The 24,556-nt window shown below is 33.6% G+C and overlaps 2 protein-coding genes across 6 annotated transcripts in view; one reads left to right on the top strand and one right to left on the bottom strand.

Moving 5' to 3' along the window:
• The window catches only part of LOC149798151 (potassium voltage-gated channel protein Shaw-like), a 10,718-nt gene extending 2,948 nt beyond the window's left edge, over window positions 1-7,770 (top strand). The window contains exons 3-4 of the mRNA XM_089960545.1: window positions 3,391-3,494; window positions 5,761-7,770. Coding sequence (XP_089816671.1) covers window positions 3,391-3,494; window positions 5,761-6,663 — 1,007 coding nt within the window. The 3' untranslated portion in view covers window positions 6,664-7,770. The remainder of the gene's footprint in view (window positions 1-3,390; window positions 3,495-5,760) is intronic.
• Window positions 7,771-11,798: 4,028 nt separating this feature from the next.
• Window positions 11,799-24,556, bottom strand: part of LOC149798150 (uncharacterized) — an 88,939-nt gene continuing 76,181 nt past the window's right edge. For 4 of the 5 annotated variants that reach the window (XM_089963256.1, XM_089963255.1, XM_089963257.1 and 1 more), the window contains 8 exons: window positions 23,963-24,033; window positions 22,657-22,798; window positions 21,976-22,073; window positions 21,376-21,633; window positions 19,413-19,472; window positions 15,272-15,325; window positions 14,755-14,844; window positions 11,799-13,068 (listed from right to left, as the gene is read on the bottom strand). In XM_089963256.1, coding sequence (XP_089819382.1) covers window positions 12,937-13,068; window positions 14,755-14,844; window positions 15,272-15,325; window positions 19,413-19,472; window positions 21,376-21,633; window positions 21,976-22,073; window positions 22,657-22,798; window positions 23,963-24,033 — 905 coding nt within the window. In that variant the 3' untranslated portion in view covers window positions 11,799-12,936. The remainder of the gene's footprint in view (window positions 13,069-14,754; window positions 14,845-15,271; window positions 15,326-19,412; window positions 19,473-21,375; window positions 21,634-21,975; window positions 22,074-22,656; window positions 22,799-23,962; window positions 24,034-24,556) is intronic. The other variant, XM_089963254.1, reaches the window with a different exon arrangement.

Below are 24,556 nucleotides of genomic sequence, written 5' to 3'. Positions count from 1 at the left end.
TAGATCCAGTATATCTGTTGAAAATAAACGGGGCGAAGTTCAAGGTAGAGAACATCATTTAATAATAGTCCAGGATGCACAAAAATTGCTTAGTGGAAAACAAAATATTATAAATATATTTTCTGCCAAACTAATATATGTTCTCCGTGCAAGTAAAGACAATCGGTGATATTCACAGATACTCACATATTCGTCTCTTATCAAATGTAATTAAGGATCTACTAGGCCTCTTTGGTCAGGTTTGTATTCGCCATCATTTATTTGTCAATATTAAAAAGTAACGGACTATTGGTTTTTCCAAACATATGTATAAAGAGGATATTTTCTATTCCTACGTAATTTCCCGATATATTTCATCGTTTGGTACAAACTCACGAGTTAAATATAGTTTTTGGTAACAAGACGAACTATATCCGCTATTAACGCAGGAAAAGAACATTTTCTTTAATTATATACCAAGCGTACTCCTGAAACGAAATTTTGAAAATCAAGCTAACTCTTCTGTACAACGCGGTCACCCCGACCATTTTTGGTAGATTCGCCTCATATTCATGGTCTGATATAAATATACATAACTTAAAAAAGCGGTAGGATTGGGGTGACGTAATCCGTCGCAGTAACTTACATTTTTGTTATTTTGCAAGCTTTTTGACCCTATCTGAAAACAATGCGGGTCCGATTCAGTAATAGATTTTCAGCTGATTTGTCAGTGTTGTTAAGGAATTAAGGGGAAGTGCAAATAACAGTACTACACTGCATGGATGGATTCTTAAGGTAGGATTTAACAATCATCGCTATAAGATTCATATATAAGATTCAGTCATACGAAAATAAACAGCAGACCCTACAAAATTCACCATTCTATGTTGTTCCAATCTGGTGTTCATCCTCTATAAAAAAAACAAACACAACTCTTTGCTTTCCTCTTAATTAGTATGGTCTCAGACGTTTTCTTACAGACCTCTCAATATTTTTGTTTAAATCATGTGTATACGCCTCATACCTGGAATCCTATCAAAGCTTTCAGGAACCCATAGTGCATGATGCATGGACTGTCAATTGGTACCTGTATTCATACAGCATTTGCGTTCAATGGAAATATAAAATAAGTTTTGCCTGCTGGCAAACCCGAGGAAAGTTTTTGATTTTAAAAAAGCCTAAAATATATTGGTGATGATGGTTAGTATCCTACAAAATTTCTTTCGGCCATTAACTTTAGCACCCTACCATGTGTACAACTTGTAGCGAAGCATGCTTACTAATTGGTGTATCTGCATATGAGCTCATTTAGTACATCATAAACACATCTTAAAATAAAATTCATACATTCTAACAATGTTGCTATTTTCTCTTTCCAAATGATATTATCAGATGGCCAAATGGGGCAAAGATTTACAGTCTCGCTTGGAATTATGTAATGTATTCCATCTGGGTTTGGCCGCTCTGAGACTGTCACAGTTTTTGCTCTCATTTTTAGATAAAATGGGTAAAATATTGACATTTTCCACTTCTAATACGGTATCATCGTAGTCTACTGATAAAAATACAAGAATAAACCTGTCCAATTACAGTCTATTCATATTCTGTTATCAAGACTTCTGACTTGTAAGGTTCCTTGCTAAAAATGTGTTAGAAAGTTCTGATTACGTTTTCAACTATGCATAACTTCAAAGGTTTTGCACTTAGTATTAAGCAACATGTTTTTCATCTTTAATGTGACCGCTCCGGTGGCCTAGTGGCCTAGTAGTTAGAGCGTCAGCCTCGGATGCGCGAAGTCGTGGGTTCGATCCCCGGTCATACCAAAGACTTATAAAAATGGTACTAACAGCTGCATCGCTTGGCGATCAGCATTAAGAGGTTAGTGTTAGGACTGGTCGGCCTGGTGTCAGGATAATGTGACTGGGTGAGACATCATGCTACATGCCTGCGGCATGCATCACTATAAACTACCACACGGCAGACTTCGTAGCGATATGACTGAAAAATTGTTAAAGCAATGTTAAAAATCCAAATCTCACACATATACACACACACATATATATATATATATATATATACACACACCTACACACACACACACACACACACACACACACACAGAGACACCCAATAACAAGCAGATAGTTCATGTATATTCTTAAGTGTTAGAGTTTTAACAGTAACATACAATGAAAACCGTACTGCAGACAGTAAGTCATTCGCGGGCATTAAGGTTTATTTGAGTCGTCTATCGTTGGACGCTGCTAATGAGAACTATGCGAGCAAAATAAATAAACAAATGCAACGTTGACCTGTAATTCTATTCTTCCTTTCTTCACTTTTCCCATTCTTTATTATTATCTTACAAGACAGGTAATATTAGATATAAGGAAAAATTACTACTAAAGTTTGGTTCCGTAAAGGAACGGCAATTACATATAAATAAATCACGTGTGATTAACAAAGTTGGCAAATTCTTTGATTTGTTCATTGATTCATTCATCCCGTTTATGACATGTCGCAAATACCTTTTTTTTTACAGTCTATTGCATTCATTTGCTAATTTATTTATCTTGGTTTTGTTTCTTTCAATCTTTTATATCTTCGTTTTATTGAAAACAACTTCTTTGGTGCTCTGGTTGAGAAACTAAAAATGACAGCAACGATTCCTAAAGAAAGAATTTACCCCCCACCCCAAAATATTGTATACGTTTACATGCTGCATTGGCTTGTTTATTGTGCCTAGATTCCAGAGACATTCCAAAAAGATAAATAAGGACATAATGATAAAAATAATATAATAAAATCTTAAGTATTCTTCGAGGAGTGTATTTTTATTGTCTAAATTGTAGTTATTTTCGGAGAACATTAAGTCAATTGAGCAACAATATCCGCCTATCTTTATAATCCGCGACTAATGATATAATTGATTAAGTTATTATATTTGTTTATTTCTTAAATCTGTCTGATAATCAATGAATCAGTGCAATATTTATTTGAGAAAATGATACGATTTTATCATTCAATGAATGGATGTTTTCTTTATGTTTAATTCTTTTTCGACTCCCCAGATTTAGGTCTGTGGACATTAATGATCTTGCGAACATTAAGACCTCTTTCAATCGTTTCCTCATCCACGAGGATATTTAGATAATAAGACCTGTTACAATATATCGTAGGCATTACGAATTGCGTTTCCACTGAAACACCTTAATATATGCGCGACGAAAGTTGCCGAAAGCTTTATATATCGTGTTCAGTAAACGTGGACGCTGTAACGATCAGTCTTAAACGATAGCGTATTTTTTACATCATTCTTAGTGGATATGCACAGAGGCTATATTGTTCCAATTTGCTTCGATCTCATTGCATTTCCTTTTTCTCGCTATCTCAATCTCTAACTTTCTACAGGACACGTCTATACAGATGAGCGCCTAGCATCTAATCGATGGAATCGGGTCAAGAACAAAATCTGGACATTTACAAGTAGGACACACTCTTCGTTTGGTGCTTTGGTAAGCTCACTGTAATAGAGATGTTCTAAAACAAGTGTACCTTCATTTAAATATCGTTGTTCTCGTTTACTTCATTTTCCAAACTTCATTGAGTGGACTAGATGTCTTCTGGGAACTAAACAAATTCGATATTTAATAAAGAAGAAAACTTTTTTTGTAATATATAAAGTTAAACACTAATTCAAAAAATGCTCTTACGAATTAGGTGAAAAATATTTCAACAACACATGATAATTTTAAAAGAAAGTTGATCTACCCAAGCTCTTTACACATAGTTACCTACATCAGATTATCGAGCGATTTGTTTTTCTTAATAAAACAGTATTAATTGTAATCTTGAAGATTCGATTAATTTCATCTGCGGTGAATATTCTTTCACACCTTCCTCCAGAACGAATAGAGCAAATATTTCTTTTTAAAAAATGTGTTAAATATTTCTAATCATTGTACTTTTTATGTCTTAATTTGGTGATTTTTCATCGTGAATATAACGGTAAAATCGAAATGCATAAGTAATCTTTATACGGGCTTAAACTAACCAGCCACACTTTCATTGTACAAGCCTCCTCCTGCCAATATTTTATAAGTGTTAGTTATTAATTCAATTAGTCGTACATACATTATTACATACATTATTATCTATCCCACTTGCTCATATCAGATTAGAAATGAAGTATTTATGGAAATCTGTAAGTAGCCTAGCCTGTTGTGCGCGGATTTAATTATACTAATATTGCATCAAACAATGACATAATGTTGCTGTCATAAACTGATATGCATAGTTATATAGCAATAACAGACTGAGTACTTCAAGTAAAGTAAGTTGGCAAATAGCTTCATTGACGTCAGTATTGGGAATTGGGAGGTAATTAAGCAATAACAGACTGAGTACTTTAAGTAAAGTAAGTTAGCAAATAGCTTCATTGACGTCAGTATCGGGAATTGGGAGGTAATGAAGCAATAACAGACTGAGTACTTTAAGTAAAGTAAGTTAGCAAATAGCTTCATTGACGTCAATATTGGGAATTGGGAGGTAATTAAGCAATAACAGACTGAGTACTTCAAGTAAAGTAAGTTAGCAAATAGCTTCATTGACGTCAATATTGGGAATTGGGAGGTAATGAAGCAATAACAGACTGAGTACTTAAAGTAAAGTAAGTTAGCAAATAGCTTCATTGACGTCAGTATCGGGAATTGGGAGGTAATTAAGCAATAACAGACTGAGTACTTCAAGTAAATAAGTTAGCAAATAGCTTCATTGACGTCAATATTGGGAATTGGGAGGTAATTAAGCAATAACAGACTGAGTACTTTAAGTAAAGTAAGTTAGCAAATAGCTTCATTGACGTCAATATTGGGAATTGGGAGGTAATTAAGCAATAACAGACTGAGTACTTCAAGTAAAGTAAGTTAGCAAATAGCTTCATTGACGTCAGTATCGGGAATTGGGAGGTAATGAAGCAATAACAGACTGAGTACTTAAAGTAAAGTAAGTTAGCAAATAGCTTCATTGACGTCAGTATCGGGAATTGGGAGGTAATGAAGCAATAACAGACTGAGTACTTCAAGTAAATAAGTTAGCAAATAGCTTCATTGACGTCAGTATCGGGAATTGGGAGGTAATGAAGCAATAACAGACTGAGTACTTCAAGTAAATAAGTTAGCAAATAGCTTCATTGACGTCAGTATTGGGAATTGGGAGGTAATGAAGCAATAACAGACTGAGTACTTCAAGTAAAGTAAGTTAGCAAATAGCTTCATTGACGTCAGTATTGGGAATTGGGAGGTAATTAAGCAATAACAGACTGAGTACTCTAAGTAAAGTAAGTTGGCAAATAGCTTCATTGACGTCAGTATTGGGAATTGGGAGGTAATTAAGCAATAACAGACTGAGTACTCTAAGTAAAGTAAGTTGGCAAATAGCTTCATTGACGTCAGTATTGGGAATTGGGAGGCAATTAAGCAATAACAGACTGAGTACTTCAAGTAAATAAGTTAGCAAATAGCTTCATTGACGTCAATATTGGGAATTGGGAGGCAATTAAGCAATAACAAGTCGGCATACATCAAAAGCAAACGTATGAGTATGCACACAAGTCGAAGAATAAAACACATTGTATTTACATTATGTTCTTGTGTGTGTGTGTGTGTGTGTGTGTGTGTGAGAGAGAGAGAGAGAGAGAGAGAGGGTGGAAGTGGGGGTGGTGAAACATATTCTGCGTACAATTTCTCCCTTGCTTATTTAGAGATCTTTGTTTTTTAAAAGGTCTACAGCTGGACATTCCTGCTGATGGTTGTCCTGACATGCATATCGTTCATCCTATCGACCCATCCCTTGTTCAGAGAGCAATATGACGTTGAGCCTTACACAAGCGAGAACCAAACAACTATGATGGGCCGGGATGAATTATTCATGGTCCGTTACAAGAACCCAAAGATCGCCCTATTACACGGAACGCAAAAACACAAAGTGCTGTCATATTTCGAAGATTTTGCAATGTTTTACTTTACAGTTGACCTTGTGTGTCGAATAATCAGCTGTCCCAACAAAACTCGTTTTATTTGTGATTTTCATAACGTTGTTGACATAATGATTGTGTCGTCAATGCTTTTTGCCATGATTTATGAAAAGATTATATTTTTCAGTGCCGTTCTCGGTGATGGGGACATGTGGCTTTATGATTTGTGTAAAGCGGCTGGAATTCTTCGACTACTACGCCTTCTGAGATTTTCAAAACACTTCAAAGGATTACAGGTTTTATACATCTCAATAAAATCGAGTTCGATTGAATTGGGGCTGATGGGCATATCGTTCGGAATAGCCGTGACACTTTTTGCTGGGCTGATGTATTACGCAGAATTTTTCGAGCCTAAAACGTTTCAGAATATCCCATTGGCTTTGTGGTGGTCGATCATTACCATGACAACAGTTGGTTATGGAGACTTCTACCCAACCACTCTTCCTGGTTACATAGTTGGTGCGATGTGTGCTGTTTCTGGGTTGTTGCTTTTAGCTATGCCTATAGCCATCATTGCCACCAACTTCACTCAGTACTACACTGAGAGCAAGCTGCACTTTAAACATGAACAACTAACAAAAGTCTCATCAGACAAACTTCCGATTTACAAACTGTGTTGTAGAAATAGAGTCAGATCAGTAAAGAGATAGAATCTGTGAAATAACACTGGAAATTTCTCAAGAGCGTAATATCTTCACATTTATAATTTGTCATGCAATTTATTGATCAGATTATGGCAGACAAGAATTGCTGTATTACTATGGCATGCATCGTCGACAGCACGAATTCCAGGTAATTCTAACATGTGGCATCATTGGAATGCGTACCTGTATATTGATATACAAAATTTAAGCCAGTGCCACCCATCGATAAACAGGATTTCCAGGTCTATATATGAGCAGACTATTTTAATTTGCACTAAAAAGATCATCTTTGTTGATCATTAAAATGACTTTAAATACCCTTATCGAATTTTGGTGAAAAATTCGGTGGTGGCGGAACAAAAAAAGTAACTTTTGTGGGTTGTAGTGTATTTTGTTACAAAGATCTGATGGTCATGTCAGCCTAGAAAACTCAATCGTGTTCCATCATGTAAACATACATGTATGTACACATGATGGCGATATCGGCCTAGAAAACTCAATCGTGTTCCATCATGGAAACATCCCTGCATGTACACCTGATGGCCATGTCGGTCTAGAAAACACAATCGTGTTCCATCATGTAAACAAACATAAATGTACACATGATGGCCATGTCGGCCTAGAAAACACAATCGTGTTCCATCATGGAAACATCGCTGTATGTACACATGATGGCCATGTCGGCCTAGAAAACACAATCGTGTTCCATCATGTAAACAAACCTGTATGTACACATGATGGCCACGTCGGTCAAGAAAACACAATCGTATTCCATCATGTAAACAGACCTGTATTATGGCCATGTGGGCGTAGAAAACACAATCGTGTTCCATCATGTAAACAAACCTGTATGTACACACGATGGCCACGTCGGCCTAGAAAACACAATCGTGTTCCATCATGGAAACATCCCTGTATGTACACCTGATGGCCATGTCGGTCTAGAAAACACATTCGTGTTCCATATTGTAAACAGACTTGTATGTACACCTAAAGAAACCCAGACTGCTTGAATGTATATTATAACAATTTCATAATTCCACCTCATTTACATAATTATATGTACCTGAAACAAGTGTTCTGTATTATGATAATTAAAATCTGTCTCAGTAATTTTGTGTATTAGTTTTAAAGGAAGGTGAAATGTAAAAAGCTTGCAAGAGGTGAGCTTTCTTTTTAAGAAATAACAAGTGTGTATCACGACAAAAATTAAAAGTATTTATCTGAAAATTAAATGATAAAACATGATCAAAAATACTTTCAGTGAGATTCAAATGAAGCATTTTATTATTAATGGGTAATTCCAATGAGACTCAAATGAAAACTACTATAATTAGTGGGTACTTCCAATGAGACTCAAAAGAAAACTATTATTATTAATGGATGCTTCCAATGAGACTCAAATGAAAAAAATTTATTAACAAATACTTCCTATGAGACTCAAATGAAAAATATTATTATTAATGGGTAATTCAGATTAGACTCAAATGAAAAATATTATTATTAATGGATACTTCCATTGAGACTCAAATGAAAAATATTATTATTAATGGATACTTCCAATGAGACTCAAATGATAAATATCATTATTAATTGGTAATTCCAATGAGACACAAATGATAAAGATTATTAGTAATGGATACTTCCAATGAGACTCAAATAATACAGATTATTAGTAATGGGTTTGTTGTATGGGGCCTGTGTGATGGAACGTTACTATTAATAGGGACGTAACATGAAATTTCAATGATAGAACATGATCAAAACTAATGATCGGAAGTTGTAATAAATCCATACTTTGTATGCTGCTTAAATTACTATGTACTTTGTATGAAACGTAAATGACATATTATTTATTAATCGGAACGTTGTATGAGATTTGCTTGATTAAGGTAATGGTTAATGTGTACATTGTATGAAACTCATTGGCGAAACCTTATCATTAATGGGTACATTGTATGAAACTCATTGGCGAAACCTTATCATTAATGGGTACATTGTATGAAACTCATTGGCGAAACCTTATCATTAATGGGTACATTGTATGAAACTAACTGGCGAAACCTTATCATTAATGGGTACACTGTATGAAACTCATTGACGAAACCTTATCATTAATGGGTACATTGTATGAAACTCATTGGCGAAACCTTATCATTAATGGGTACACTGTGTGAGACGTTAAAGAGATCATTATTATTCAGAGCCCTAAATGATGAAATGTTATCAGTAATGGATGAAATATTGATTAAAAACTGTACATTCTCTTTAATGGGTACTTCATATTCAACTCAAATGATTCAGTAGTGTCATTAATGGGGGTACTTTTTGTAAGTCATAAATGGGATAAAATTATAATTGATATATACTTTGCTTGAGATAAATCGGGAAACAATATAATTGATAGATACTTTGAGTGATACTTAAATGGGGTAACATTATAATTGATAGATACTTTGTGTGAGACTTAAATGGGGTAACATTATAATTGATATCTACTTTGCATGAGACATAAATCGGGAAACTATATAAGTGATAGATACTTTGAGTGAGACTTAAATGGGGTAACATTATAAATGATGTATACTTTGCATGAGACATAAATCGGGTAACATTATTATTGATTGATACTTTGAGTGAGACCTAAATGGGGTAACATTATTATTGATAGATATTTTCTGTGAGACTTGAATAGGCAAACAATATAATTCACATATACTTTGTGTGAGACTTAAATGACAAAACATTATATGAATAGATTCTGTGGTTAGAATTAAATGATGAAACATTATCAGTCATTGTTACTTTGTATAGACTTAATGATACATTGTCATTAATGGATACATTATATTGGTATTTAATTGGTTCAACAGCTTCGTTAATGGGTACTTTGTATGAAAACTAAATTTCAGAACATAAATATTTAAGACGACTTTGTATGAAACTGAAATGATGAAAAAATATCATTAATGGTATTTGTATAGAACCTGCGTCATATACCATCACCATTATTATTATTATTATTATTATTATTGTTATTTGGTACTTTGTATGAAGCCTAATTAATGAAACGTTAGCATTAATTCGTACCTTGAACCAGACTTAAGTAATAGAACGTCGTAAGTAATAGGTAAGTTGTACTGGAATCAAATGAACTGTATCGTTAATGGGTTCAGACCTGCATCATATAATATTGTAAATTTTAAGTTCCTTGCATGGGACTTAAATTGTAGAACACGATTATTTACGTGTACTTTACATGAGACCTAAATGATAGAATATTATAATTAATTAACGTTTTTGTAGGAGACTTAAATGGAATAACATTTTCATTAATGGATACCTTGTATTCTCGTATGATAGGACATTACCTTAACAAAACCTACAAAATGCATGAGTAATTTTAATGATAATCATCTCTCAGTGTTATAATTTATTCAGATTCAAAACTATTCTCAGAGACCAGTGAAAATAGATGCCTTGCAGCTTACCTTCCCTCTCAAAGAGCGTCATGGTTTCACGAGTCAATACAAACACCTAATGCTTTTTGGAAGTAGCAAAGTAGCTGCTCGCAATTTTCTTCGTTTGCTACACCCTAATGTAATATTACTTTATGTCTGTAGTAGATATCAAGGTAGGCGGCCTCTTCCGAGCAAAGGAACAGTTTTTATTTTTCGTTAGAAATTTCCTTTTTGAAAGACAAAGCTCTTACTTTCAGAACACTCTACAAGAATCGATGTAAATGTGGCTAATATCATCCTTGATGACAAAAATATGATAACTGTATTGTGTGAAAAGAAAACGACAAGAACACTTATACCCACAGTTGTTCTGTTAATGATTTATATACAAAATACAATTCGCTTTAGAGCAGGTACAGTTGCTAAAATTATACGATGTAAGGCTTTCCCTTTTTCTAGCATATTGAATACATTTTGTTTAAAAACTCTCTTTTGACTTTCAAATCGTTGAGATAAAAACTTTCCTACAGCGAGCATTCACCAGAATAAGACTGCGTTGAGAAGGTAGGTTAATGGGCAATTGCAAAGAGTATCACACACACGCAAACACGCACACAGTTTATATATATATATATATATATATATATATATATATATATATATATATATATATATATATATATATATATATATATATATATATATATATAAACTGCACCCCGCAATTGTGCTCACAAGAAGTCAGCTAAGCAGCTAAGGGTGTATAATTCTTCTTACGCATGGAGAGACATTATTGCAATGGCGATTTTATTAGGGTTGCTGCAGACATCATTCATCACCATCCATTAGTGTCAATTTACTGAGGCGTTACAGAATGTCTGGTGTTTAATCACATAAACTCAATGCACCCAGGCTAAGTTTTTTATGCTTGTTACACATATCAACGCATTATGAAAACTTTCATCTATCTCTAACTCAAGTTGTTGTACAAGTGTGTGAGTGTGTGTGTGATTTGGATCTTTTACGTAGTCATTTCGCTACGATGTCTGCAGTGTGGCAGTTTATAGTGATGTCTAGTATTGGGGCATCATGCCGCAGACACGTAGCATGATGTCCCACCCAGTTACATTATCCTGACATCAGGCCGACCAGTCCTAACACTAACCTCTTAATGCTGAGCGCCAAGCGAGACAGCTGTTAGTAATATTTTTGTTAGTCTAACCACTAGACCACCGAAGCGGTTCTGCTGTACAAGTCGTGTTACACTGGTGCGTGTCTACATTGTTAAGTCCCAGTCTAACTGAATAAATCCAGTGGCTGTATGAGTTACAGTCAGTAAAACAATACATTTGTAAACTTTCAGACGATTTGAACTTTAAATATTATTTGAAAATGATAAAATAGTTTTGTTAACTTTAATATATCTAAATTAAATATGCTTCAGCATAAAATGGACTTTTATGTTTGTCCCATTCAAATTCAAAAGAGATCTTGTTTTCCTTTGCATGAGAGGTAAAGAAAATAATAAGATTTACATTTAGTGTGAGAGATACAAATCATGTTGCATCACACACAAAACCGGGCTAAAGATCGTCAGTATCCACTTTATCAGGAAGAGTTCCATATGTTAATGGTATGTGGCTGTACAAAATGTAGAGAGCTAATGAAACAAGTCGTATAATAAAGGGAACATTTATTTATTTTGGCAAATGCATTTACAATATTACATATCTTTCGCATGACTACTGGTGCACACACAAGCATAAAAATTGTTCTTCAGTAATAAAAGGAACAGTAATGCGATACATTGAATACATTGCACAGGAAAATACTTTATGCTTTCGAAGCATTATTCAAAGCATATTTAACACGTGGAAAATAATACAAAAGAAATGCCTACAATTGTTATGTTATGAAAATGTGATAATAAGTATTTATATGGAGACAACATATGTGACCTTCAATATTTCAATCTATACATATTCTACTATCGTTAGGAGTCGTGGTAGCTAAGTAGCAAACGTGCGGGATGTGCAAACGAATGGATCTGGGCTCAAGTCCAGATATCAAATCAGTACGGTGTCGCCCACCGTATTGCACTTTACTTCAATTGCCAAGGCAGTAAATAACCTACATGTGATGTTGTGCTATCAAACACCAAGCCACTATTCTGTTTCCACAATAATCAGTTGCATGATTTGTGTGTCTGTGTCTGTGTATGTGCTTGTGACAAACAAAAATATCTTGGCCTGGAAGTTATACAACAATTTCATGCTTAGAACATATTTAACTCAAACGTTTTGACGTTCGATTGCCTAATTTATGACCAATAAACAATCATCTTAGAACACATTTAACTCAGAACTTTTTATGTTTGATTGCCTAATTTATGAGCAATAACCAATCACAGTTCAGACGTTTGAGCCGAGTCCCAGCTATGTATGTATGTATGTATGTATGTATGTATGTATGTGTGTGTGTCTAGCAAAGTAATAAGTAAATCTTTAGACAATATTCACACATTATTGCAAGAAAAGGATTTATTAAATAAGTATAAGGCCATCTGAAATGCTAAATCGTCCTTGCTAAATTTTGTGCCGTATTCGCTCTGAATTTGACACATCTCATTTCTTTCTTGTTCATTTGTATTGCATTTGAAATCCACAAGTTATGGCCAAAAGCCGCCAAGTTCATATATAAACTTCCTGTCGCTTTTCTCCTTTTTACCTTTGAAGTGAGGGAGAGAACGATAATCTATTTGGAGACTGAAAATTAGTGCATAGATTATACGCACTCTATGTACTAGGAATTGGTGTTTTCATAAGGCCTCCAACTTTTTCTTTGCTAAATTTTCAACTGTTTTTTGCAACAGGACACTTTTATATTGGTTCCAGGTCTCTTTTTCATACAAAATACTCCTTGCTTCATCAGGACTCATGTACTCCCGTTGCTGAAAAGAAAATTCAGATTTATTTATGCGTAAAATTGGAGAAAATACCGTTAGATTTGGTCTGAATCTTTCATCGAACAGTTGTTTTTATAGCAGAAATAAAAACATGGACAATCGTTGCACCTTTACAAGACTGAGCATAAAAATAACGCAAATTTGGAAGATGTAATATCTGAAACACGTTTTATTTTATACGGTAAAACCCATGATACAATAATTCTTTATAGGTAGTATACACATTCATTAGGGTTACATTTTCTTTTTTTTCCTGAAGACGCACTTGAATATAAAAAAGTAATTCATGACTAATTCTGTCCAAAGGGAGTAAAATTAAGCTGTTTAATAGGTTTACCATGGTTAAACAGTATGAATGCATTACGACATCAAGAGGGTTCACGAATATGTGTATAAAATCAAATGTTATAGCAAAGGATGAAAATCCCAAACACAGTTTGTTTAAAAGATAGCAAACACGATCAGTTATATGATTCTAAAGAGATTCTACGAGGATTCTTAATGAAATGTGTAAATTGTACAGTTTACCTTTACAAGGACATATAAGAAATGGCCCACGTTAAAGACAAGTTGCAGATAAAACATGCATCACCATGATCAACGACCACAAAATATAAAACAACCACACCATAGTATCACAAAATCAAGAACATTATACTTTGAATCTCTGGACCTCGGGTAGCCGAGTGGTCAATGGCGCTCGCCTTTAGAAATGACTCACATCTCACCTCCGCCGGTGTAGGCGCAAGCCTTAGTTCGGCCATCGTGGGTAGAAGAAAAGATTGCCAGCAACTTTCTGTTGGTTGGTCGTTCTTCCCGGGGTCTTCCCGAGGTCTTCTTCTACCAGATAAGCTGGCCGCCATGAATAGACATCAGAAAATGGCGTTTAACCACACAAAATATTCTGAGTTTCATAATGCGCTGTATAAGGGCAAATTATTAGAACATGATGCATTTCAATTTAAACGTTATAAGGAGTAAAAATATAATTCTTAAATACCTAAGCAAAAAAAGAAAGAAAGAAATAACACAGACATATTCAACTTAAGTCGAATGTTTTTACTCATTTACAGAAAATTTTAGTGAAAGAAGGCAACCGGATTCGGCGACATAAAAGTCATATGGTATGCACTGCTTTACCAGCTGGCATTCAAATATTTGAGTCAAAATGGTATACATGGTGATAACAGTATAATAAATGGTAATAACTCCGGAATAGGACATTAAAATATGAAATTATTTCACAGTTATCTCCCTTGCCTACATAATAGCCAGGTTTTCAATCACGGGAAGAAATCTATAGCTGGTTTAAAATTATAGCATTTTCTTGTCCCTGACTTGAAAAACTATAGACCATGACGGAACGAATGCAAAGTTGGTAGCGAGAATCTAAACAAGTACGCCCCATCCAAAACGAAAGAGTAGTGCTAATAAGAAAATGCCTTAAATAAATCTTTTTTATGATTGTTTTTAAAAAAATAGCCACAACTGCAGATAAGGTGGGTAGGGGTGGGAATCAAACAGATACAAAAATCCTTTTCGCGTTTCGATACGGAGGGACCATCCGAAAGGCCTGTTAGTTTATCATAGCTAGATAATCTGGAAGGGGTCCACACACAAACAAAACGGACATGACAGTTTCTCTGTGAGGATCGATAGTATAGAACTTACCATAGTTTCAACTTTGAGCATTGTATTATTCTTTGCAAACTGAAGGAAGAAACGCTTGCTAATTCTGATCACTTCTGCACCGTCACTTATCTGTCAATATAAATGAGTTAGGCCAGACGTTAATGTTGTCAGTTAGACCATGTTTAAACGTCCAGCTATTTACGGTTCTTCAAGGGGATACTGAATCTCTATATACTATTTACTCATGCGGAATAATAATTAAAAAAACTCATTTCTGAACAATATAATTTCTTCACATATTGATTTTTTAACTTTTGTAGCGTGAATTGAATAAATGAAAAGTATTCAAAAATGGAAAACAGATACATACCTTTTTTCAAGTAATCATCCAATAATATAATCTGCTATCGTCATTTTTGACATAAATATACATGTCGATTGCAGTTAGATCAAATAAAATTACTTGTTTCTTTCATTCTAAACGAAACCGTTTTCACATCCTACTGTTATACAAAATGTATTGGAATAGAAGTAGAAACGCATGAAAGTAGCTTACCAAACTAACCCCAGGTGGTTCTGATGCCAGTGGAGGGTCCAAGTGTTCAAGACCCTGTCAAAAAGCAATGATTCGCATAACCATTAAAGCGAAGTAATGGATTTTTTTAGTGATTAATCTTTAACGTGCAATGTTCTGATGTCAACAATAATACACTTGTCCTATAAGTACAGGAACCATGAGACAGGAAAGAAACGATTATTAATTTAAGTGCGGTTCGGATTCTATCAAAATATATTTTATCGCCATCTTAAAAAAAGCATTTGAAGTTCGTCAATAAGTTTCCAAGTTAGGTACCGACCTACATACACGTAAAAGATCTTAACATACTACATGAGAAAGAGAGAGAGAGAGAGAGAGAGGACCATGATTTTTTCTGTCTGTCAGTCTTAAAGATCACGCTAAAAATTAATATTCGCCAAAAACACGAGTAAAAAAAACAATTTTAACTTCAGCTGAACATTATTTTTTTGTTGAGAAATCTAGATTTATTACAATTTTATAATTAGCTTAATTTTGTTTTGTTTTTCATATTTGCATATAAATCTCTGATGCTTGAAAATACAATTGTGGCTTCTAAGTTTAAAATTTTTATTCTGAGCTCCATTTCTCTATTTAGACAGTATCAATATATAGCGTACACTGATGGCAGCAACCATTACGCAGTGTATGCCATTTCCGGACAACAACATAATTTAGGGGTTGGAAAATGAAAATAGTTTTTAATAAAGGATGGAGATAATGGGAATTATGAAACGGAAACACGCAACTGCATAAAATATGGATTTTAGTTTGGTGTTTTACGGCGACGCAACATATATAGGTCATTTAGTGCCATTGTGATATTGCTCGCTCGAGGACACAACAAAGTAGCCATCTAGGATGATCTAAGCATAGGATTCGATCCTGCACCATGTTGGTAGCAAGTTCAACTCGGTAACTACTGAGCCACTGGGGTTCCTGTCGTGATTAGTCCCGTCATATGCAAGAGGGTGCATTGATCTGATTGTACATCCATGAATCCACGAGTCCTCCTCCAACTCCCAAGGGTAATATATCAGCTAGAAAGCATAGAACGTGTTCGATGTCTTTTAAAAGCGTGAAGGCGTCTTTCGAACATTTTAAAGAATTTTCAGTTTTCTTTAAAATCATGTAACAGTATATTCGTAAGTATGTGAGCTCATTAAATCGTTATGACTGTGCAGTTTCATCACAGCATTATCATTTACTTTTTAATGATGTTACAACTCCAACCAAAAAGTGATTTCGCACAAATTATGATAGTACACTCGGTTGGCTTCTTAATGCAATCAATTTCAGCATCATTTTCAAAAGATGATATACACAAAAATGTATATGTGGAGTATTTTTTGGTGATGTTACCAAAACTATTTTTTGTATATTGATTACTGTCAGCACACTGAAACAACGTAAAATGTTGATGATGGTTGCCAACAAGCAAACTTGACTTGTTAAATATTTGATTCACTTAATATTTCATCTTCATCCGTGTCTTGCAAGAAATGCAAACACATGAAAAGCCTTCCAGTACAAGGAATAAAATCAGCTGTTATCTGTGTAATTTAATTAAGAAATCAAAATTATTATCTTTGTTCTTTCACAAAAAATTGGATAAAAAACGATAAAAAAGAAAGATGTTATCAATGCATGAAATGTGACACCTAAACCTTAAAACTGGATTGGACATCTTACATTTAAAATTTCATAAAGAGCAACTTCAAAACATGATATGCATGGACATTATGCACCATAAATCTGATATCTTTAATTGACTAAAAGCCTCTAACGTTAATATATATCTTTTGTAGCTTTCCTGACAGATTTAGAAAATACATAATTAATATTTAACAGCTCAAATATTATATATATATATATATATATATATATATATATATATATATATATATATATATATATATATATATATATATATATATATATATATATATATATATATGTGTGTGTGTGTGTGTGTGTGTGTGTGTGTCTGTGTGTCTGTGTGTGTACTAGTAACATTTGCAGTAAACGGGATCTTTAAAGGACCTCAGTTGTACCGATTATATTGTCAAAATCTTTACTTTGCTTTCATTTTGTCAGTTTAAATCGAAATGTGGAGAAAATATAGACAGCTAATATCCATTGTAGTACGCCTGATTTTTTTTAAGAATACACACTAATACATGTACATATAATAACAGCTACAGTGCATCAAACATTTTAAATTCCTCGGGTTGAATTTAGTTATTAATGCAAAGTTTATGACAAGGGAAATGTGGGCTGATAATGGCTTCAGCACTGAACTCTCTCCAACTCATTTGCACGTGTTTTGTCCTTTAAGTATATTTATGGATTAAGTTTGGAACACAAGAAGAAAATTATTTTTCAAAATCTGTGATTCATACATTACCTAGACTTTGTTTCACTTTATTATATGATTATTAACTAGATATAGATCAATGTATTTTCAAACAGTCGTATTTGCCAGAAATAAATTTTACAGTCACCCTTCTAGTCTGCACTTTTATAATGTGTACGCAGACAGTGTAGACGATCATATGTCACAAATTCAGTGGATTAAATATTCAAAACTTCGAGACTAATCATACAGATCATTCCTTGACGGTATGCCAATAGCTCGGACGACCTCGTTTATTTACGAAACTAGGATTGACACAGAAGTTGCGAATACAAGGGGATGGTGGTTTCTTTCGTCAGCATTTTTTAGGTCACGTCGGCAGGCAATCCAATTGTATAAATAGCCGAGGTGGTCCAAAACATATTGACTGTTCCTGTTCTTGACTCTGCAATATCCGGCGAGCAAAATGTATGATTCTTCTGAAAATTAGTGCGCGACGTATATCATTCACATTTTCTTGCGTCACTGAAATAACAGAGGATGATCCGATAATGAATTAGATTGTTTGGCAGTGCTGCCATATTGAATTCTGTTCCGAGTTTCTTACTATTAAAGAAATGTATGCCATGTTATACTATAACTTTGCGGGCGCCCGTTTCGTTCCAAAGTTCCCTCTCACAAACTTTCTATTGTCACTAAAACTGAACCCGAGAACTTTAAAACTGATTCGCTGTAGTTGTTATTGTTTGTATTATATCTTTTCTGTATTATATATAGTTCTTGCAGACTGAATACATGCAATTGTGAACGAGAATGATTTGTTTAATTCAAAATATATTCAAATCCGTTCAGTGGCCGTTTGCATTAAACTAGTTTGTACTCAACCATAAGTAGCAAAAGACACATTATTTTCAAATACAATTTGACAGTTATGTCTTTGGTCATTTGGCAGATCATTATTTGAAAGCGTTATGGATGTTTGTTTGTCTGTTGTTTTTGTTGTTTTGTAAAACAACATCAAAATTCTTTTCAAGCAAAATCATTATATAATGTATCCTTGACTCGAGCAATTATGAAGTAGGCCTAGTCAAATACTCACATCTCAAAATTTACCCTAAACTATGCAGCTGTATACAATAAACCTCGGTAGATAGTGTCTATAACTTTACAAGTTTCAACTCTATCAATGTACACCGATTTACGATATAATACGACTTTACTTGAAAATTGCAGAATTTAACTCTAAAAGTCGATAGAATCAAATGTAGCATAATATTTGTATTCCCAATATGTTGACTAATTATCAGAATAAACCTGTTGCCAGGAAAAAAGAAGGATGACAGAATAAAAATTAGAAAGTACTAAGTAACAGAAAAAAGAGTGAAAACCAACAAATGTGGTAAACGTCAACAAATAATTTATCTGCCTAGAATACAAAGTGAAAACTATTTTTTTTTCTAAATTCTTACCGTCTTGTGAATTCAATTCAAAATACTCCTAAGATCATATCACAAATCCAAAATGGATAGAGCATTTCGAATGAATTCCAATTTTTTATGTGTTGATGTGCCAATAGTCGCGAATGTGCTAATGTGCTAACAGCCTTGATATATGACAATGATATGATCCAAAAGTGTAATAACTTGCACAGTGAATGCACACCACTGTGTATAGTTCGCTATTCAACATTGTAGAGATTCTTAAAAAAATGTCAAGCCATCAATTAGGTCTGGTCAGGTTATAGCATGTGTTAGTAATACATACCGTGTCATCCGATTCCACTGATGCTTTTGCCTTTAAAGATTCTGCTATAGTTTCCATTCCCTGGCGAATATTAGTCAAAAACCAGATTATACAATCGTGCGATATATTATTAAATGCGTGAATCAAACAGTAAGAAAAAAACAATTTGACTCTCATCTCGGAAATGACGTCTTTTCTACGCCAATATGATTTTTCAAACCTCTGAATATATAAAATAAACAAGCAGCAAGCTTTGTTATATGTTATGCAAAATTCTTGCTAGAAATGGATTCAAGTGGAGTGGGTATCTATATATGTTTTAAGTTCCTTTTTAAACTTCCCTACCCGTGTTCAAATTCTAAATTTCAATACTTATGTGACATTTATTGCTTAATTTAGAACCAGCTTCCCAACAGCATGGCCTTTTCTTTTCAAATTTTGTCTTATGTATCCTTCGTCTCAGCAATTGATTGGCAGGTCATGTGTGCCATTATAATTAATCATATCAAGTGATGGAAAAAAATGGCTGTATAATTCCTTCAAGCTGTTAGTGAATGAATACATCAGACCAGTAGGAACTATTTTGTAAACAATCTTGCAGAAAATATTCATATTTAAATTTCTATGCGTCTTTTGACATCATTTCACGAAGATGAGTTTCAATAAAATTGAGGATTCTATGAAAAGCCCTGTCATTTTCATAAAAAAGCTATCATTGTGACTTTAATTATTTGATTTCCCACCCCCGCCTTTTTCGATATAACCACCAATTATTTACAGCTTCAGAGAAAAGAGGAATACTGATATATGCCATAGACACACAGTCCGAAATTTAGAAAGATTCGTATAATTGTAAGAAAAGTTGACTAGGCTTTTCTATATGAATAACACAAAACTGTGAGATACATGTGAAATCAAGCTATTTATAAACAGAATCAAGGAAAATAATTTTGGAAAGGATCAGGTGTGAAGCTACTGGACACAAATTGTAATGCGTAGTTCATGTATGTTGAAAAATAGTTTTATTTCCATTTAATTTGTTTGCGTGTTTTTGCTTTGGCCAAACAACAATTCGATTATCAAGCAATGAATTGCAAAGTTTCTATGTTTGAGACTTGTAATACACGAATACAGTATCATCAGCTGCTTCCTCAGTTAGAGAATTTTCTTAGTTGATTTCACATATAATGAAAAAAGGTTAGTACGCGGACTGCTTAAAATCGTATATTTATGATTTTCACAGAGGTTAATAAACGAGAAAATTATTCTTAAATTTAAAAAGGGCATGTGTACCAGAGAGCGTAGTCTGCCAAAATATATAAAAATGAAACCAGGGTCATAAAGTGTAAGATACACTATCTTATGTCAAATATGGAGAAACAACTCTCTCAAACTTAAGTTATGTGACCTTATTTTGTAATGATTTGATCTGAAAGTGTATTTAGGATAATACTGAATTACTTTACTGAAATCCTAATAAATGCAAAACAAGTCGAGGGACTCAAAAGTTACTACTCTAATTTATTTCCCTATATATGTATTTAATTATTCAACATTTTCATAAAATAAAAGTCAACAATGTTAGTTACAAGCTCGTAATGCAGTAGGAATATCTAACTTACTTATGGAAAAAACATCAGCTATTACTATGCTGCATGTGCTAAAAATAGTTACATCTGAAAAAACTGAGTAGAACATTTCCCTGAACTGGTTGAATCACAACTGCTTACTTTGTCATTCTACGCAAGAAAAAGAGCCTGAATTGAATACATATATAAATTGTATGTTTTGGCTTAAATGATGTTTTCCATCGAATGCAGTAACATTATTCACTGGTTATCAAATCTCAGAAAAAAAGATTAATGATGTTCCTTACGGCATAAAACAAAATGCAGTAACAGCTCTTTGCCTGAAGCAAGAATTCAACTGCAATGTTAGTGAACACTGCAAACGTCGCAGTCACACATTAATATTATCAGCTTACGAATATGTCTCCCACTCGAAGGACGTCGAGTTGGATATATGCTTTCCGGAAACGAGGCTCGTTTCGAACTTTTCGACTGTATACGGGATCAAAATCAGTTCTCTCCCTTGTCAAGTATGTTCCATGAGGTTGGTAGTCGTTGTGTTCATTGCGTTTACTTTCGGTGTTTGGAATCGGTGGCAAGAAAAACTCCTTCTCTTCCTTATGGACTATGCCATTTTGTGAGGGTTTTTCGTTTTCTTTGGTGTTCTTCTCGTCCTATAAATTGATGCAAATAAACTGTAACTGTTTTTGTTTAATCAAATGCATTAATCTGTGATGTATCTTAACACTTTTGGATGCTTTTGCTGATAAATAGATTTGCAAAGAATGTATCAAGATCTAATTGTGTTGGATACGTAATGTGATATATTGCAAGAGCAAATCTGCCAAACAACAATACCTTAGTAAATTAATGTTAAAGTGAAATTTTATTTTATCTGAAATAAATGAATTGTTTGGAATGTAGGTTTAGTTTATTCTATGATGAACATTCTAATTTAAATTGGGTACATATTTAATTAGTATAATAAGCATAACAAGAAAACCATACGTCCTCACCATTATGCTTTCACTTTCGTAATTTGGAGAATCTTCCATGATATCGGGAAGTTTTGTTGGGCGTGTTTTGGCACTGTTGCGCCCTCCGAATGGATCAACTGAGAAATACACAACCAGAACGATTGTTAGCGATGTAAATCATTTGTACTATACATAATCCAGGTAATAAATAGTGATCCTTTGTTGATGCGTTCCTAGGTTATAACAAGTATAATGACCCAGATAATGAGCAATAACATAATTATTATCTCAGTTGATCATACAAGTTCCTCAAATTCATCACCGTGTCGTTTACTCCTGTCTTGAAACCTGATATTTGAGAAGCATTCCGACTCATTAAAACTGTGTATAGAGGCTACCTGTATATAGAGACTACCTGTAACATCTACGGTCGTTTCAAGAAATGCACTTCTATACCATTAATACAAAGCATGGGTAAATCAAAAACTAAAGAAACTCTGAATCTTTATAAATACACACACACACACACACACACACACATATATATATATATATATATATATATATATATATATATATATATATATATATATATATATATATATATATATATATATATATATATATATATATATATATATATATATATATAGACTTACATAGATCACATAATCAGTCATCGGTGTGTCATGCTTCGTACATTTTATTAATGTAAGTTACCTATAATTGGAGACTTCATAAGTTTGGGTTTCTTTCTTTGCGGTTTAATGACCATGGCTTCTGTTTGTGCTTCGCCCTCTGGAGATGCCGAATGTGATTTCGGAGAACCTGAATCTGCTAAATGCTTGTGTCTTCGAGTAATCTGGTGGAATCATAGATTCGGCATATATAAGTAAAACGAAAATAGACTCATGATAAATAAGAAATATATAAATTACTATTTCCTGCTTTGGCAATATACTGCATTACCAGTTACTTTTGACTAATGAGATTTAAATATAAAAAACACGTTTGTTTTATATGGAAAGAAAAGTCAAATCGCAACGCAGTTATTATATTTGTTTTCTATGACATTATCTATTCATGAATGTGTAGAGAAACTTTAATTGATCTTGAGTTACGTAAGTCATTTATGATATGAACGGCCGTTAAAATACGTTTTCCTCCTTTTTGCCACGTAAAAGTGCGAAGGTGGCCGCCGGCAACAGTGAAAACGTTCTTTTGTTGCATAATTCTTTAAAGGTGACATCATTGTAAAATGTGTTGGCGACTATTATTGCATTTATAAACCAATACTCAACAATGAGATATTAAAATATCATAAATATGCACAATTTTAGGAATATATGCATTAAGGAGATAAATCGTTGCAAAACGTGCAAAAGAACTGATTTCGTTTTTATACACGAAATATTTCTGGTTTCCACGCGGGCAACAGCCCAAAATTCAATTGCTAAATTTAAAATATGCTTTACATATAAAACTATAACTATAACATTTTAATATAAACAATTTAAAGACGGAAAAATGTTCTAAAAAATCGAAAGGCGATCATACATATTTGGGCAAGATAGCACGTTTCGTATATCGCTCTTGATGTATTTCAATATCATAAAAATCGGTTCGGTTCTATGACGACACGTAGTAAATAATGAAATTCGAATTAAATCTTGATTCTGTCTGTCCTATTTACTCTTATATTGTTAACCAAATGAAGAAAATACATTTTACTCAAAACACAGACGTATCTTTATTGTATAGTTTGTTTTCTATTTAGCTTTATATTATGTAAATAAACATAAACTGTAAATTTAACACTGCCCTCCAATATCAAAATGATTGCAAAACTATTTTCATTTCATCGTTACATTGTAAATAAAATTCACGTAAGATCATTCTGACAAACCTTAAAAGAAAATGCATAGTGTCGTCATTAAAAGATATAAGTTAATATTTATTCAAGCTGTTATTTCAAACAGCCGCAAAACTTGTATCGTAGAAATATTTGTACAGAAACAAGAATTACCTCTGGAAATGATACCGCATTGGTACTGGCTTGCTTATTCTTCCTCTGTTTTTCTAACGTTCCAATCATCACTGTAGAAGACATCATTTAGTATGAACATGTACAAGGTAACAAGTCCTTCTGACCATCGTTTACTAATATTATGGACCATCGTGTGTTTTATCATTTACAACCAAAAAGTCCTTTGGACCATCGTGTGTTTTTAATATTTACAACCAAAAAGTCCTTTGGACCATCGTGTGTTTTTAACATTTGCAACGAAACATGTCCTTTGGACCATCGTGTGTTTTATCATTTACAACCAAAAAGTCCTTTGGACCATCGTGTGTTTTTAACATTTGCAACGAAACAAGTCCTTTGGATCATCGTGTGTTTTATCATTTACAACCAAAAAGTCCTTTGGACCATCGTGTGTTTTTAACATTTGCAACGAAACAAGTCCTTTGGACCATCGTGTGTTTTTAACATTTGCAACGAAACAAGTCCTTTGGACCATTATGTGTTTTATCATTTACAATCAAAAAGTCATTTGGACCATCATGTGTTTTTATCATTTACAACCAGAAAGTCCTTCGGACCATCGTGTGTATTTAA

This window comes from Sinohyriopsis cumingii, chromosome 6 (assembly GCF_028554795.1).
Source record: "Sinohyriopsis cumingii isolate HCF-2022 chromosome 6, ASM2855479v2, whole genome shotgun sequence".
NCBI classification, from domain to species: domain Eukaryota; kingdom Metazoa; phylum Mollusca; class Bivalvia; order Unionida; family Unionidae; genus Sinohyriopsis; species Sinohyriopsis cumingii.
Note: the sequence above shows the minus strand (reverse complement) of the source record. Positions and strands in the feature narration are given on the sequence as shown.